This window comes from Salvia miltiorrhiza, chromosome 1 (assembly GCF_028751815.1).
Source record: "Salvia miltiorrhiza cultivar Shanhuang (shh) chromosome 1, IMPLAD_Smil_shh, whole genome shotgun sequence".
Taxonomy (NCBI): Eukaryota; Viridiplantae; Streptophyta; class Magnoliopsida; order Lamiales; family Lamiaceae; genus Salvia; species Salvia miltiorrhiza.
The window spans coordinates 36327034-36341972 of record NC_080387.1 but is presented as its reverse complement, the minus strand read 5'-3'; the positions used below and the strand labels follow the sequence as shown (position 1 = coordinate 36341972).

Here is a 14939-nt window from a genome sequence, read left to right as displayed (position 1 = left end):
GTGCCCAACACCTCAGAACCATTCTGACCGAAGAAGCCCCACTATCTCCAGAAGAAATCAAGAAGTATCGAAGATGGTTTGAACTCCACTCAAAGGAGAACATCATTGGAGAACCATCAGATGGCGTCAAGACTCGGAGATCAATGTGCAACCTCGTCTTCGACATCAATCAGAACTGCATCAATGAAGATAAGAATTTCAGCTATTTCTTATCAACTACAGAGCCTAAGGATATTGAAGAAGCTCTGAAGTCCACTGAGTGGGTCATCGCAATGCTAGAGGAACTCAATGAATTCAACCGGAATTCAGTTTGAGAGCTTGTGGATCGACCAGACGATGCAAAGGTGATTGGCTTGAAATGGATTTTCAAGAACAAGGAAGACGAAGAAGGAAACGTTGTGAGAAACAAAGCAAGGCTAGTGGCTAAAGGATACAGTCAAGAAAAAGGAATCGACTACGACGAGACGTTCGCCCCAGTTGCCAGATTGGAAGCAGTCAGACTCTTCTTAGCCTTCGCAGCTCACAAAGGTTTCAAGGTACACCAAATGGATGTCAAGTGCGTATTTCTCAATGGAGTGCTCACAGATGAAGTCTATGTAGAACAGCCTCCAGGGTTTGAGGTTGCTGGACCAGAAAAGGTGTACAAGCTGAAGAAAGCGCTCTATGGGTTGAAGCAAGCACCAAGAGCGTGGTATGATACTCTCTCGGAGTATCTGGTTGAACAAGGCTTCAAAAAGGGGTCTGTGGACAGAACTTTGTTCACTCTCAAAGAAGGAAAAAATCTCTTGCTTGTTCAAATTTATGTCGATGACATAATTTTCGGATCCAAATCCGAACGCATGTGCAAGAAGTTTGCTGACATCATGACCAACAAGTTTCAAATGTCCATGATGGGAGAAATGAATTTCTTCCTCGGATTGCAAGTCAAGCAGACCAAAGAAGGAATACTGATCAATCAGTCCAAGTATGCCAAGGAGCTGATAGCTAAGTTCGGTATTCAGCACATGAAATCAGTCAAGATCCCAATGAACACAAACTGGAAAGTTGATCCAGGTTCAGAAGGAAGCTCTGTCTCTTCGAAGAAGTACAGAGAAATCATTGGATCTTTGCTGTATTTGACTGCGAGCAGACCAGATATCGCATTTACAGTCGGGGTATGTGCAAGATATCAATCAGATCCTAAGGAAGCTCATTTGGATGCAGCTAAGCGGATTCTGAGATATCTCAAAGGCACACCCAATTTAGGATTGTGGTATCCAGCAGACGACGACATCAAGCTCACCGGATATTCAGATTCAGACTTCGGTGGATGCAAGCTTGATCGCAAATCAACCTCCGGAACATGTTAATTCCTAGGCAACAAGCTCATCTCTTGGTTTTCAAAGAAACAGACTTCAGTCGCCACCTCTACAACTGAAGCTGAATATGTTGCTGCCGGAAGCTGCTGCTCACAAATCCTGTGGTTAGTCCATCAACTAAAGGACTATGGGATCGATGAAAAGGAAGTTCCTATCTATTGCGACAGCTCCAGTGCTATTGCAATCTCCCAGAATCCAGTTCATCACACCAGAGTAAAGCATATTGAGATTCGACATCACTTCATTCGTGATCATGTCGAAAAGAAGAATGTCTATGTGGAATGGATTCCCACTGCTATTCAGAGAGCGGACCTGCTGACCAAGGCTCTTCCAGAAGAGAGGTTCAATGATTTTTGTGCAAAGATCGGCCTCATCAACCCTGAAGAGTGATGCTATGTTTGAAGATTTTCTCAAACAGTCATGCTGACTGGTGGTCAACCAACTGCTGCTTCTACGATCGCCGACGTGGAAAGCAATGAAGTCCGAATGCTCATCTGAAGAATAAGTCATCCTGTTGAATCAACCAGGATCACGTGGTATCAACTGACTACTATGCTCAGTTGATCAGTAAGTATTTTAAATGCTTACCTTTCAAAATCAGTTATTTCAGTTATGAGCTTTAAGTTTTTAGTTCAAAATCTTTTCTCTAACTGATCAGTTTCTTTCAAAAGCTTTAACTGATTATTGAAATTGTTGGAAAATGGAATATCCGAGAAGGAAAAGATTTTTATAAAGTGAAAATCTGTTTTGATTGAACTTGTCCTAATCTTATTGCCAAAAATCCTTCCAACCTTTTTGCCTCTGCAATAAAATTTCTTGAAAAGCTCATTGACATGACAGAATGCAATGATGCCTTTCAATTTTTTAGAAAACACAGTCCCTCGCAGTGACGGCGGACGCACATTTTCTCTTCAATTGCATTTTAGGCACAGTTTTCGAAAAACCTTTCATCTTCTACATGGTTCACATCTTGTCTATTTATACCATGATGTCTTCACAGTTTTTCTGCATCAACTAACAACTCTCCACAGCCTTCACTGTGAGAAAAATTTCCAATTGTTTCCAAAGTTGCAGAGAAAATTTGTTCCGACTAAAGGAGAAATCTATGACTGCAAAGTCATGGAGTGGAAGAATGACTCTCACATTCTTGGTCTTCACCGGACCCTTCCACTGGATCTCAACGTCTCTCCGGCGTCAAAGCTTGCTCTACCCTCACTTGTATCCAGCGAAGCGAGCATCTTCCATTCTCATGCCTGGCGCCAAGAAGCTTTACCGCTTCTGGAGGAGATATTTCTTATCACATATATCGTACTCCTCCCTGGCTTGCAACAAACAACGAGACCTCTCTTGTTGTTGGCCGACATCTTCAGCCGCACCGGGTCTATTCTTCACAGACCCTGGGTCGGCAAATCGACGGTGTTAGTCTTCTCAGCTGCCACCGCTTCGATTCTTCCTTCTCACACCCTTCCCTCTTCTCTCTTTATTTCCAATTCACCAACCTGATCCTTCTCCTCATAAGGCAGCCCTCTCCTTCTTCCAAGGCAGCCTTCTTCTATCTTCCGCCTTCTACGTTTTCTTGTCCTCCTCCACTTCTCCGTCTCCCTCCTCTCCTCACCCCACCACTGACGTCCTCCTCTTCTGTTTATCCGGACTCACTCTGTTCTCAAATCTTCTCACGAACTTCTGAGACTAGGAGTTGGGTACCGTCTGATCATAGCCTCCATCGTCATCTCTCTTTTTGATGTTGCTAAAAAGGGGGAAAGTTGGGAAAGTCAGAAGTCAGAGAGAAACCTTTTCTTGAGGTTGCTCCTGTCCTCTAACTCTTGACTGATGATGGAACAGCAAAGGATCACCAGAAGTTAGAAGGATGACGTTTCAGAAAAGACCTCAATTCAACGGAACACAAGTGAGAGTGGAACAAGCTTAGGAACATGAAGACACGAAGACAGAAGATGAAGATCAAGAAGTTCAAGGCGCAGCCAAGCAGACTGCTGGAGTCCATGGGTTTCCCCATGATGTTTTTGTTTTTCTTTTTACTCCAATGTAAGTCTTGCTCTGTACCTCGACTGATGGCTTATCAGTCTTTATTAATGAAATGAACTTCTTTTTTATCTCAACCTGAAGATAATGACTCTTTGTCCAGGCTCTGATTATGGTTTTTCTGTCTTCTTTTTAGTTCTGTTTTTAGAACTATTTTCGTTCTTGCTCTAAGTACAAGTTGTTTAGGTTCTATTGTTAAGGGAGAACTGTTTTCACCCCTTGTTTAGAACTTGTACTGTGAGTTCAGTCTTTTGGCTGTCTAGAACTGCTGTGTGGTTTTGGCATCATCAAAAAGGGGGAAATTGTTGGGAACCTTGTGGAATATCCTAACCCTTGTTTTGATGATACCAAAATTCATAGGACTTATTTGTAATAGACTAGAATCGTTTTGAACTCAAGTGTTAGAGTTCGTTTCTAGTTTAGTTGCGGTGTCGAAGACTGAAGAACGAAGACTGAAGACTGAAGAGTGCAGTTACCAACTGAAGTATCAGTTGAAGAATCAGTTGAAGACTGATTATTTAATGCGCGCAAAGGACTGATACTAAAGTCAAGTATCAGTTGAACATTCCTCCTAGGACTGATCTTCCACCGTTCAGAGGAATCCACGTACGCACAAGTACAGCCGCATTAAATGCAGAGATCTCAGAATATCTTATCTCTGCAGAGGTCATTCCTATCTGGTGGTTACTTTTCAGAGATGTCACATCTCCTGTCCATCAAAGAGAGCCGTTTCCACACAGACAAGGAACCTCGAAGATTGAAGTCTCAGCCCAAATTCGAATTGCTCTCCAACGGAAGAAATCTTGAGGACGATTTACGCCAACGGATCTATTCAAGAGTTCTCCTACAAATAACGCTTGAGGATCACTTCAATCTTCACCGATTCAACGACATAAGCTGAAGCTCTGCCGAAATTGCTACTCAGCCTAAAGCTTAACCGCCCAAAGCTTGAATCGAAGAAGAGAATTCCAAAGCCAAAATCAGTCACTGCTGATTACATACATTCTTGTAGACCCTAGGCATATATCTGTTTACCCAGAAGCTAAAGGTCAAACTTGCTTCAAAGAACTTGTTCTTTGTAAGTATAGTTGGCACTCGTTTAAACCTCTCCCCCATAAGAGTGTTTGAGTGGTTCGGAGTTCAGGAAGGTACTCTGAACTCTGAGTGAAAAGTCTGAGCACGAGGTGTGCTTAGCAGGGAAATCCTACGCGAGGTGTGTGGGTACTGAAGAGGGGTTATCTTCAGTTTACGGTTGTGTGCACCAGTCAAGCACACGGGTACGGTTTGCAGTGCACCAGGCAAGCACTTGTGGAGTGGATTGTTGGTCTGATCAACCAGCCGTGGATGTAGGAAAGGGTTTTTCCGAACCACGTAAAAGTCTCTGTGTTATTTACAGCTTTCAGTTTTATATTCTTACTTGTGCTATTTCAATTGATAAAACTGAACACTGACTAACAGCAAAGAGAAACCTTAATCCAACAACTTGCTCCACCGAGGCTATTGCGAAACTAAGTTTAATTTCCGCTGCGTATGATATCAATCTGACTGAACTATCCTCTGATAGTAAGGAAGAGTGATATCATCTCTATCTTAGCAAACACGACTGAAGCCCTTACTTGGATCAGTTAAGTTCCAGCAACTTAACTGATAACTCATTACTGAAGAGCTTTCAGTATCAGTCGTCAACCCTGTTGGTCAAAACTGTTTTCAGTAAAAACAGGAGTCCTTGTTTGCGTGCAAAGTTTCGTTTCAATCTCTGACTGAGATCCCTCTGATTGAGGTCAATAGATTGTCATAAAAATAAGTCCGAGGGGCTAGTCCCAAACCTAAATGTTTAGTGTTAGGGTTTGAAAATTTTAACCCATAATTTTTTAAACCCAATTAGCCCGTATTCGAATAACCCGATAGCTTTGTAGGGCTAGTCTGAAATTCGATGGATTGACCCGATTGACATTCCTCCTTAAAACAGAGGGGAAAACGATGATGCTCAGCATGTGTCACCTAACAAGGAAGAAATCTTTAAGGGATACAATCATCTATCTCCCATGAAGAGAACTTCCAAGACTGTTGAAGATAAGCCCTCACCCTCGACTGAATCAATTCTGGAATTTGTTCATCAGTCAAGAGCACAATGAAATGGTTAGGGTGATATATAGTAGAGAGAAAATAACATTCGTGGTTATAATTAGATTTGTGATGTTATGTGCATTGTGAGTCAGCATCATCTACTTAGAAATGTTGATTGATCTTAAGTTAGTGTTTGTTCCATCATCCATGAGAGGGAAATCTGTAGGCGATAAATTCCTTGACACTCAAAAGGAGGAGACTGCCATCCTAGAGAACAAGTTGAGTCGGGAAATAGATTATGAGGGTATTTGGCTAAGCTTATAAGCTCCTCAAGACAGCTTATAAACTGTTTAGATGCTTATAAGCTCTTTCAAAATGTTTGGTAAAATAAGCTCACAAACAGCTTATAACCTCCAAAAATAAGTTCCCCAAAAAAATAAATTCCTCTACACCAACTTATTTTTGAAACAATAGGGCCGAATGACCCTATTTAACATACAACATCAAATTTTGTCCACCATTTGAAAAAATATAAATTTTGGCCATTTTTTGTATGTCATGACTATTCTACCCTTATTTCTCTCTCCTCTCTCTTTCTCATCTCCCTCTCTCTCTCTCTCTCTCCAGCGGCTGCGCGGCAGCGGCACCGAGCTTGGAGAATTCGTCGGAGCTCTCGCGGCGGTGGTGGAGAAGATCCTTCATCTCTCTCTCTCCAGCGGCTGCCGCTCTCTCCTCTCTCTTTCTCATCTCCCTCTCTCTCTCTCCAGCGCGCGGCGGCGGCAGATCTGGTCTGATGAGGCAGCGGCGGTGGATCTGATCTGATCGTTGCGCCGCCTCCTCCATCGGCAGATCTGATCTCCGCCTTCTTCGATTTCAGCCATGGCAGATCTGATCTGTGTGCTGCACTTATGGCACTATTAGTGCCATACGTGCACACTTCCCCCTAGGGTTTAGATATTCCATTTAGGGTTTAGATTATCCATTTAGGGTTTAGATGTTCCATTTAGGGTTTAAATAATGTTGTTGTTTCTGTATTTGTGCTGCACGTATGACACTTATGGCACTATTAGTGCCATAAGTGCCCAAAATGATTATTTTACTTGGTTTTATTTTGGATTTCCGTTGGCACTTATGACACTATTAGTGCCATAAGTGGCAACGAAAATCCAAAATAAAACCAAAGTAAAATCTTGGCACTAATAGTGCCATAAGTGCCTAACCCGACCCGGCACGTGACCCGCGTGCCTGATCCTACCCGGTCCGCCTCATTAAGGGTAAAAACGTCCAAATCAATAAAAATGCCCAAAATTTGGGTTTTTTCAATGTGTGGCCATAAATTGTGTTTTATGCTTCATTTTGGCTACTTCAAAATTTTACTCCTTATTTTTTATAATCTCATATGCAACAATCATTTTACAAAATATTTTTGTGAACGATTTAAATCGTTGTTTACTCTGTTCATTACAAAACATACTAGTACTCCCCAATTTAGGGCAACAAAACACTATGGAAAAACAATAAATATGATCCTAAGTAATGTTACATGGGGGCAATAAGAAAGTTACTATGTTGTCTAGTCATTTTTAATAGTATAGTTTTCCTCGGTGCTATGTATAAATGCTCTATAAGGACTTCCAAAATTCATAAAGCAATGGCCAGCTACAGTGGAAGGATCAACCTGGGAAGAAGAAATCTAGTTCAGCCATCATCATAATACTCAGTAAAAAAATAGTTGTGGTGTTGCCAAATTGATCTCATCATCCTAGGATATAGAGACATTTATATAGAGATAAAGTACTTACCAAATCCTTCCTACTGCCAACCGCGCTCTTTCTAGTAAACTAATTTCTTGTGTTGAAGGCTCAGATGTGAACTCCTCCATAGTCTTCTCAACTGAAGGACCAATTTCATTGACAAGTTTAACAGATTCTGAGAGTCGATGAAGAAGGTTCACTAAAGCAATCTCTTCATTTCTTTGCAGTTGCAGCTGCTGCAAAAGAGATCCTGTCAGTGTTAATCGTTGAAAAGTGTGTTTCACCTAACAGGATACACAAGCTCATCTTGAATAATACTATATTTAGGATTTAAGTGTATACAACTTACTGGTTTATGTGGATGGTTTTTACTATCAACGGAGAACAGAATCTTCAGGGCACTTCCAAGACCAAGGACCTGAAGTTTACCCCAAAGACGACATTTCTCGCATCCAACACAATTCATCAGACCGCTAAAAATTTACACAATAATTGCAGTAAGTTAGCCTTAAAAGCTTATAAAATCGAGCAAACACACAAACAAAACAAAAAGTAGATATGATGGAAAATGTGTTGCCAAATTCTAAAGATAATTCAAATTTCCAAGACAATATTCCTAATCTTAGTCACTTCAGGTTCAACATCTCATCCATCATTAAAGTACAAATTACTTGATGTTGCAAATTACTTGATGTTGCACAAACAAGCTATGCAATAGATTTTGATGCGCACGAGGAAATTACGCAGTGGCTATTCAACAAGCAATGTTGATACAAACCTGATGTTCCTGAAGTTCTTTTGAATCTCGAGCTTCAACTCCGGCCCACTTTGTCCTTGCCACAATTTAGCTTCATCGAACGGAAGTGGACATGCAGCCTGCAGTTTTGGGTTGTAAAGTAGCTGACGCATTAAAGACTGTGCTTTCAGGTCCTCCTCAAGGTTACCGGTATCATATTCAGCCTGTTCCAAGTAATTTGTAGCCTGCATCACGTGGAAGCCAGGCAAAAGAAGGCGTCAATTCAAACCGGCACATCTTAACCATATTGATCAAGACGAAATGATGCAAAAGCTTACTTTTGTCACAGCTCGGAGAACAAACATGAACGTGAAGTATAAGTTTCTCACACGATCGGGATACTTCAAAACACGGTCGTACATCAGATCCAAATTTCTACCCCACTGGAATTGCAATGAAATTTATCAGGTTTTCAGTAAATATGTTTCAAGCTAGATGGTCCAATCTCAAATCAACTGGTGCTAGTTTTCATGAAAAACATTGTTCTTCTAATTATGCAATATCAGAAGAGTTTGAATTTGAAGAAAACCAAGTAAAAGATGATTCACAATAAGAATACAAGAAAAAAGGAGAAGACAGAAGCCAAACCAGATTTCTAGCTTTATCAACCAGGTAATCAGCAGCAATGTGAATTGAAATTGAGGAGTGAAGACCTGAAATTAACTTGTACAGAACTTTTTTCTCCTGACAAATCTCTCCTGATGGATCTGGAAAACATTCAAGAAAAAAGTGGCTTAGACCACCTTCAAATTGCCAAATACTATTCAGCACCATAAAAAGTGAAGAGTGCTTCTCAAATTTAAAAAATTAATGGTTAAACCAATTATTTAATTCATTTATTTATCGAAAACTTTAGATCAATAATTTTATGAAACAAGAAAAGTGTAACATAATTATTGAAGCTCACATCAAGCATTTTCATCAGCTCAAAAAGGGAAAATAAATGACTAAGAAATAAAGCAATTATGTTGTAGGTATGTATGTACTATCCAAAGTCTCATTCTTTAAATTTTCAATAACTAAAATTTGTAAGCAAGAATAAGGAAAAAAAAAACATAACATGCTGATCCATGCCATAACAGACAACCGAACTCAGAAAATTGTAACTTTCTCCTGGAGACATTTGCAACACAGATAGACTGCTAAGAGTTAATTTGAACAGACTCAAAGAACCCACGATAGTAGGTTAGAACATCTATGATGCAAAACATACAAGGCACATAAGGGCCTCTATAGAAACTTTATGAGATCTAAATATTGCAACATCAATATCCTAAAGTAAGTATCAAAGAACCATTGCAGTAAATCTTAAAGGCAAGATACTGACATTTTGGACAATTTTCTGAATATATAGCATCCCATATCCTTGTAGCTGATGGCCCGGTATAGCCAGTATACCGTTCGGGATTCAGTTGCAGATTAACATATGTCATCTCACCTGCAAGTTAGAGGACGTCCATCAAGGCATGTATCATTCTTATTCACATATCTAAACAATCATATTGTGCGAGTATAAGACACATCCTTCCGAAATAATACACGTATAATCAATGCAAACATAGTGATGATTTCAAGTCAAGAAAAAGAACTAATACAACCACATGTTTCCCTGGGGAAAAAATATCATCAAGACATAAGAAAATGCTAAGACAAGTGTAGTGAATTAAGTGCAATATGCAGCTAGGAAGAAAATATGCAAGTAATTACTGTTATCAGTCATGTCATCAAGGGTCCAAGGATTATCCACTTCTATCCAGCCGCCCCTAAAGGCCTTTGAATCCAGAGTACGATTAACGGCTGCTTGTGGTTTTCCCTCTTGGCATTTTAAGTCATCAGATGGCAAACCATACTGAATTGGCCGCTTGAAAGGTCCGGGAAATTCATTTTCCGGACATTCACATACACTGCAATCACGCAACTTACACATGCCATCATCAGGCCAAAAGGGACAGTCACACCGCAACTTAACCTGTCATGTTTAAATAAGTAAATAATATTTGAAAACTTCAGTATTAAATGGATCAGTAATCACAGACCACAACCCACATAAAATTGATCTGTTATTTTTACATTCCATTGTTGGAACAAGCATCTCTGTAGCTTTCCAAGCTCATTAAATCTGACCCAAACAAGACTGAACATTTAGATTGGTATCTGACCTTAAAGTATCGAAAAAATGGAGTTTGAACAAGATCTTGAAGTAAAGGGTACAGTACAACCCCATTAACACCATCCACCGTCTCATAATCACAGCAGCAGTCCTCAACAATGCCAGTATACTTACGAGCATCCTGCATAAGAAGCAAGTAATAAAAGTGGCTTAGTTCCGCTTGATCCATCGATTGTGTACCCAAATGTCCTCGGACTACATGATTACAAATAAGTGTGAATAGGTAATGCAGGCAACTAGTGCGATTGAGAAGCATGTAGTATCACAATCAGGTCCACACTGTTTGAATAAACCAATTTATCTTTATGGATCCACATCTTTAGCACAACGTATGAGTAAGGATTTGAGGCTCTTTCAATAAGTTAATGCATAGCAAAATTCCCGACGGCAAAACTGCAGCATTACAAAAGCTTGGCACATGCCATCGTTGATGATCAAACAGCCAGACATGAAATGAAAAGAAAATAATCATTGATAGCACACATAGTGCAAACAACTCACGCCTGCTCAACACTTGAAATTAGAATTACACAGCAATTTTCAGATAATCTAAAAAAGCATGATCGTTTCAAAGGGGTCTAACTATAGTGAGAATCAGTTGTCTGCGAGAAATCAATTTGGAAAAATAGCAGACCAAAGTCAAATTAAGGAATTGAACAAAGCATGGTCATTGTTTGAGCACTGCAGTCGCGATCTTTGGCAGTAGATTAACGTAAACAATTTTCATGTTTTCATCACTCCCACCCATTTCACAAATTTCCACCTCGAAAATTCCATCACACACAATTTCACCATTTCTGACAGGAAAGGCATAAATAAGAAAGAGTTCAATCACACAGAAAGAAACTACAAAATATACATATACAGCATACACAAATATATATCATCACGGACACAAAGGAAGAAAACAAATAGAACCTGAGAACAATGGCAAGACTTGTGAATTTGAGCATGATTGTACGTTATAGCGATGGCTACCACCACCACCAAAGCTGCCCCAATTGCTGCCAATTTCCTCATTCCACCTTTTCCCTCTTTCAATTTCTTCAACTGTTTTTTCTTACCACCATCAACAGCTTTAGCTTCGGCCATCGAAGTTCCAATCTACACATATATAAAAGCCAAGTGCAGCAATGTTTTGGCCATTTTTCGTCAATAGAGTGTCAACTTATATTAACCACTGTTCATATTAACAACTCAAAAAAAAGAATCTTCTCTTTTTGAGCTTGAAGAAAGAAGTTTCTCTTTCCGACCCATGATCAACAGTTTTAGATCCGGACCGTTGACCACGGACCGGTTCTGAGCCGGTTCACCTGATTCCGGTCATTACTAATGTGGTGTACGTATATGCAAAATGTGTATGTATATTTCGTAACCTTTTGCATTTTGCAGAGTAATCACTAAAGTGGGCTGCAGTGATGGCGGAGCAAAATCCCAATCATGGAGGCGGAAGAGCTGATAATCGATCCACGCGGTGCCCGCACTGCGCCGGCCCCCTCACTATGGAGATGGTACGCCGCCACAAATTTGCTTCATTTCTTACCGTCTTCGTTCGATTTTATTCAGATTTTTTGGTACGATTGCAGGAGACGAGCAAGTGGACCGTTACGCCACTCGTTAGAGACAGCTTCTCTATGGTGCGAATTACGACGATCTTCTTCTCTTTGTTTTTTAAGTGAATTTTTGTTTTTCTTCATTTTTCCTTCACGATTTAGTTTTTGTGTTTTTGCCCGTGAATTTAGATAGGATCGGCGGTTGGGGGGATAGCCGGCGCTTTCTACGGCTACAACCGTAGTAAGTTTATCCTCTTTTGTTTATTTTTGTGTAGCTGAATGGTGCACACATTCCGTTTGATGAAATTCCCCTTCATGTTTTCTTTAGCATAGGCAGTGTTCTATTTTTGAATTCTCTAAGAGATACCCGTGTTGGTTTATGTCGTGCTACATGCAACATGGTTGCGATTTCTCTTGTTAGTCGGTAACACAGAAATGTCAGGTTCTGCAGCTCTTAGGTTCATTGCAAAATTCTTGAAATGAAATCACAACTTATTCTCATCTTGAGTGTATGCAAAATCCTTTGCCCTATCTTGATATGCTTGAATGAATGTCAACTGAAACTACTAACTAGTAATTTCAATCAAAATATCATTATGCAGTTCCTTGCCATTCATTCCTTGATTTGTTTGAAACATCGTTCCTTGGTTTTAATGCACTATTGGAACCTAAGTATTTAGCAATTTGCTGCCAAAATTTAATCTGCTGAGAAGGGAGTTATGTGGTTGAATTTTTTTTTACTGTCGCTTACGCTTTCCTTTGTACTGCTGCAGCTATGCCCATCGTTAGGAGGTGGATTAAAGGGCCTATGTGGTTGCATTTCTTCATTGGTGTAAGTCTCCGGTGCTGTTTTTGTGTTACCTCTTTTTTTTAGCCTTGTTTCTCCTTTATTTCCAGTTGCTATATGTTTGTGTTGAGTGAACTTTCAGGTCCGGTTTACATTTTAAATTTAGTAATGTGCATCCATAAATGGGTAGCGGGTTAGCTTCACAATGGGCATTTTTGGAGGTTGAACTCTGAGGCTATTAATAAAGCACATAGATGGTAGTCACACAGAAGATTCATATCATTGCCCATTATATATTCGGCAACTTTTTCAAGGTTGCTACAATAGATGAAGGCCCAGAACATTCAGCTTGAATACTAGTAGTTTGTCTTCTCTTTGATTTTACTTTGAAATGGGACCAGGAAGGAGGAAATAATTGAAGAGTGAGGACCAAAAAGGAGACGAATATGGGCAAAAGTACACTAACTTTATAAGTTAAAAAGATGATTACTGTTCTATATGTGACTGGGGCACACAATGGGTTTTGGTTATGAATTCTTTCATATTTATGCTGTTACAAAGTCACCAGATCTTTTTGTTCCTTTAGTTTTGTGTAACTTATAAAGATGGTTATCTTTTAATATCCTTTCTTTCTGCTTTTCCATTGTGGATTTATCTAAAATCATATTTCTCAATGCAGGGACCACCTATCATTGTTTTCTCATCAGGATGTGCTGGGCTTGCAGGTGAGATGGCTGCTCCAGTGAACTGTTCATCTCTATTAGCTAAACACATTCCGGATCGTAACTTGTTAATCTTATTATTCTCATACACGATTGCTATTGGCATCTGCATAATTTTGATATGCAACTTTATTGGCCATGTATGCTGAAACATTTTTTTTTTTCATGTATTGCAAATACTTTGTCAAGCGGCTGTAAGATAAATAAGAGATTTTGAGCTGGCTTTTGTCTACATGTTTTAGCTGGTGTGATATGACCCAGTGCGTCATCTCATGCCATATGGACTTGATTTTTGTGCAGGTGGTTCAGTTCCAGCTTTGGCTCAACTCGCATCTTCATCTTATCATGCCTTTCTGTCCTCACCACCATCTCCACCTTCATCCTCGTAGAACCTGGATACTACTGGTTGTGGACTCTTTCCTGTTTATTGCTGGTTCTTGTTGCTGGGGGAACATTATTAGTTTTGCTAGGGACGAGGATTGCTATTATGAAATCTTGCCACATGTCTTTGTTTAGCTTGGGTAGTTTTGGGGATCATGTACGTCTCATCACATCAGCAAGCAACTAGTGGGCATAGGGCGTAGTGTCATTTGTAATTCCTGCAAATTAGATTTCTATGAATGAGGATGGTGAAATAACACTCAAGATGTATTTTATACATGTAAAAAATATAGTAAAAAGCTGATATCTTATACATTCAAGATGTCAGCTAAAATTGCTCAAATACTAGTTCCTTCTTTTTCCATGTTGGCGTACCTTTGAGCAACTTTTAACTCATCAGGAAGCAACTGGCCTTTGAATAATAAAAAACAGAATTTGCACAAAAAACATGCCTTTCATGAACTGGCTCCTCTGTATTAGCTAGCTCTTCTTTACACTTTTGTGTCTGGTTTTGCATTTTACTGCTGAAAGTAAATTTTGAGATCATGATGTTCTCGAGGAGCACGTCGTGCGCATTGATGTAACCGATGCATTCAGTTTTATCACCTTTTTTATCTGCAAAAAATCATCCATTTTTACGAATGATGGTTTCTGGAGCAGTCTCAGTAAACTCAAATTCCTTTCTGCCGCAAGGTAATTTTCATTTTAAAAGCATTATTATATGTAATCCTTCAATCATTGGTTGTTACTGCAGGTTCAGTCATTTCTACTGCAGCAAAGTGCTGCATGGGAATGTAAGAGATTGCATTACCGAAAGAGGGGTACCGACCAGCCTGTGAAAAGGTAAAATGGCTTTATGCATAATAGTAGAAGTTGCCATAAAGTTGATGCCAGAAGCTTCTCGATATTAAGTGGAAGGCTGCAACTTTTTCAAAGTACAAATTCAGTTATATAGGGATCTATGCTTGCACACTGCAAAAATGGGGCCTTCTTGCTTACTCACATCTTCTCTTCTAATCAATTTGTTTTCTGCCATTTAGTGAATGATAAACTGCATTCAAATAGGGTTGCCCATGTGCTCTAGCATCATGTCACCAATTTTGGGACCACTTACATGTGCCACTTGCAGTGCTTTGTGATTCCTTTTTTCACCATTAGAGACATTCTTGCAACCCACCCATCATTGTCACTGTGAATTTAGAGATTCTAGTGTTCGTGGGTCGAAAGTGATGCTGCTGCACCTGATGGATTTGTATCTGATGAACATGCAGGTGCATGCCAGTTCAGATATTTAAGGTTCAGCCAGACTGT

At 39.8% G+C, this 14939-nt stretch overlaps 2 protein-coding genes across 8 annotated transcripts; one reads left to right on the top strand and one right to left on the bottom strand.

Moving 5' to 3' along the window:
• Window positions 1-6888: 6888 nt before the first annotated feature.
• Window positions 6889-11277, bottom strand: LOC131023035 (endoplasmic reticulum oxidoreductin-1-like). 5 transcript variants are annotated; one of them, XM_057952582.1, is made up of 10 exons: window positions 11104-11277; window positions 10175-10306; window positions 9723-9984; window positions 9343-9453; window positions 8604-8722; window positions 8294-8398; window positions 7998-8200; window positions 7569-7692; window positions 7268-7455; window positions 6889-7143 (listed from the first exon to the last, which is right to left on the bottom strand). In XM_057952582.1, exons 1-10 carry the CDS (start codon window positions 11275-11277, stop codon window positions 7125-7127), a joined length of 1437 nt encoding a protein of 478 aa, XP_057808565.1. In that variant the 3' UTR covers window positions 6889-7124. The 5 variants fall into 5 exon arrangements, with proteins under 5 accessions (XP_057808565.1, XP_057808556.1, XP_057808568.1 ...); XM_057952573.1 differs by having other exon boundaries at window positions 6889-7124; XM_057952585.1 differs by having other exon boundaries at window positions 7268-7452.
• A 90-nt stretch (window positions 11278-11367) lies between these two features.
• LOC131023051 (uncharacterized) lies at window positions 11368-13971 on the top strand. Of its 3 annotated transcripts, XM_057952605.1 has the most exons (7): window positions 11368-11507; window positions 11578-11696; window positions 11772-11822; window positions 11928-11979; window positions 12512-12570; window positions 13205-13250; window positions 13548-13971. In XM_057952605.1, exons 2-7 carry the CDS (start codon window positions 11604-11606, stop codon window positions 13634-13636), a joined length of 390 nt encoding a protein of 129 aa, XP_057808588.1. In that variant the 5' UTR covers window positions 11368-11507; window positions 11578-11603; the 3' UTR covers window positions 13637-13971. The 3 variants fall into 3 exon arrangements, with proteins under 3 accessions (XP_057808588.1, XP_057808584.1, XP_057808579.1); XM_057952601.1 differs by lacking the exon at window positions 13548-13971 and having other exon boundaries at window positions 13205-13481; XM_057952596.1 differs by lacking the exons at window positions 11368-11507; window positions 13548-13971 and having other exon boundaries at window positions 11531-11696; window positions 13205-13481.
• The last annotated feature ends 968 nt before the right edge of the window (window positions 13972-14939 follow it).

Bases quoted from the DNA above. Each gene is read 5' to 3' on its own strand.
- LOC131023035 (XM_057952573.1), bottom strand. From the start codon at position 11,277: ATGGCCGAAGCTAAAGCTGTTGATGGTGGTAAGAAAAAACAGTTGAAG. The intron at 8,201-8,293 runs GTAAGCTTTTGC...CACGTGATGCAG, and splicing joins TTCTCCGAGCTGTGACAAAA to GCTACAAATTACTTGGAACA. The intron at 7,693-7,997 runs GTTTGTATCAAC...GTAAATTTTTAG, and splicing joins AAGAACTTCAGGAACATCAG to CGGTCTGATGAATTGTGTTG.
- LOC131023051 (XM_057952601.1), top strand. From the start codon at position 11,604: ATGGCGGAGCAAAATCCCAATCATGGAGGCGGAAGAGCTGATAATCGA. The intron at 11,980-12,511 runs GTAAGTTTATCC...GTACTGCTGCAG, and splicing joins TTTCTACGGCTACAACCGTA to CTATGCCCATCGTTAGGAGG. The intron at 12,571-13,204 runs GTAAGTCTCCGG...TTCTCAATGCAG, and splicing joins GGTTGCATTTCTTCATTGGT to GGACCACCTATCATTGTTTT.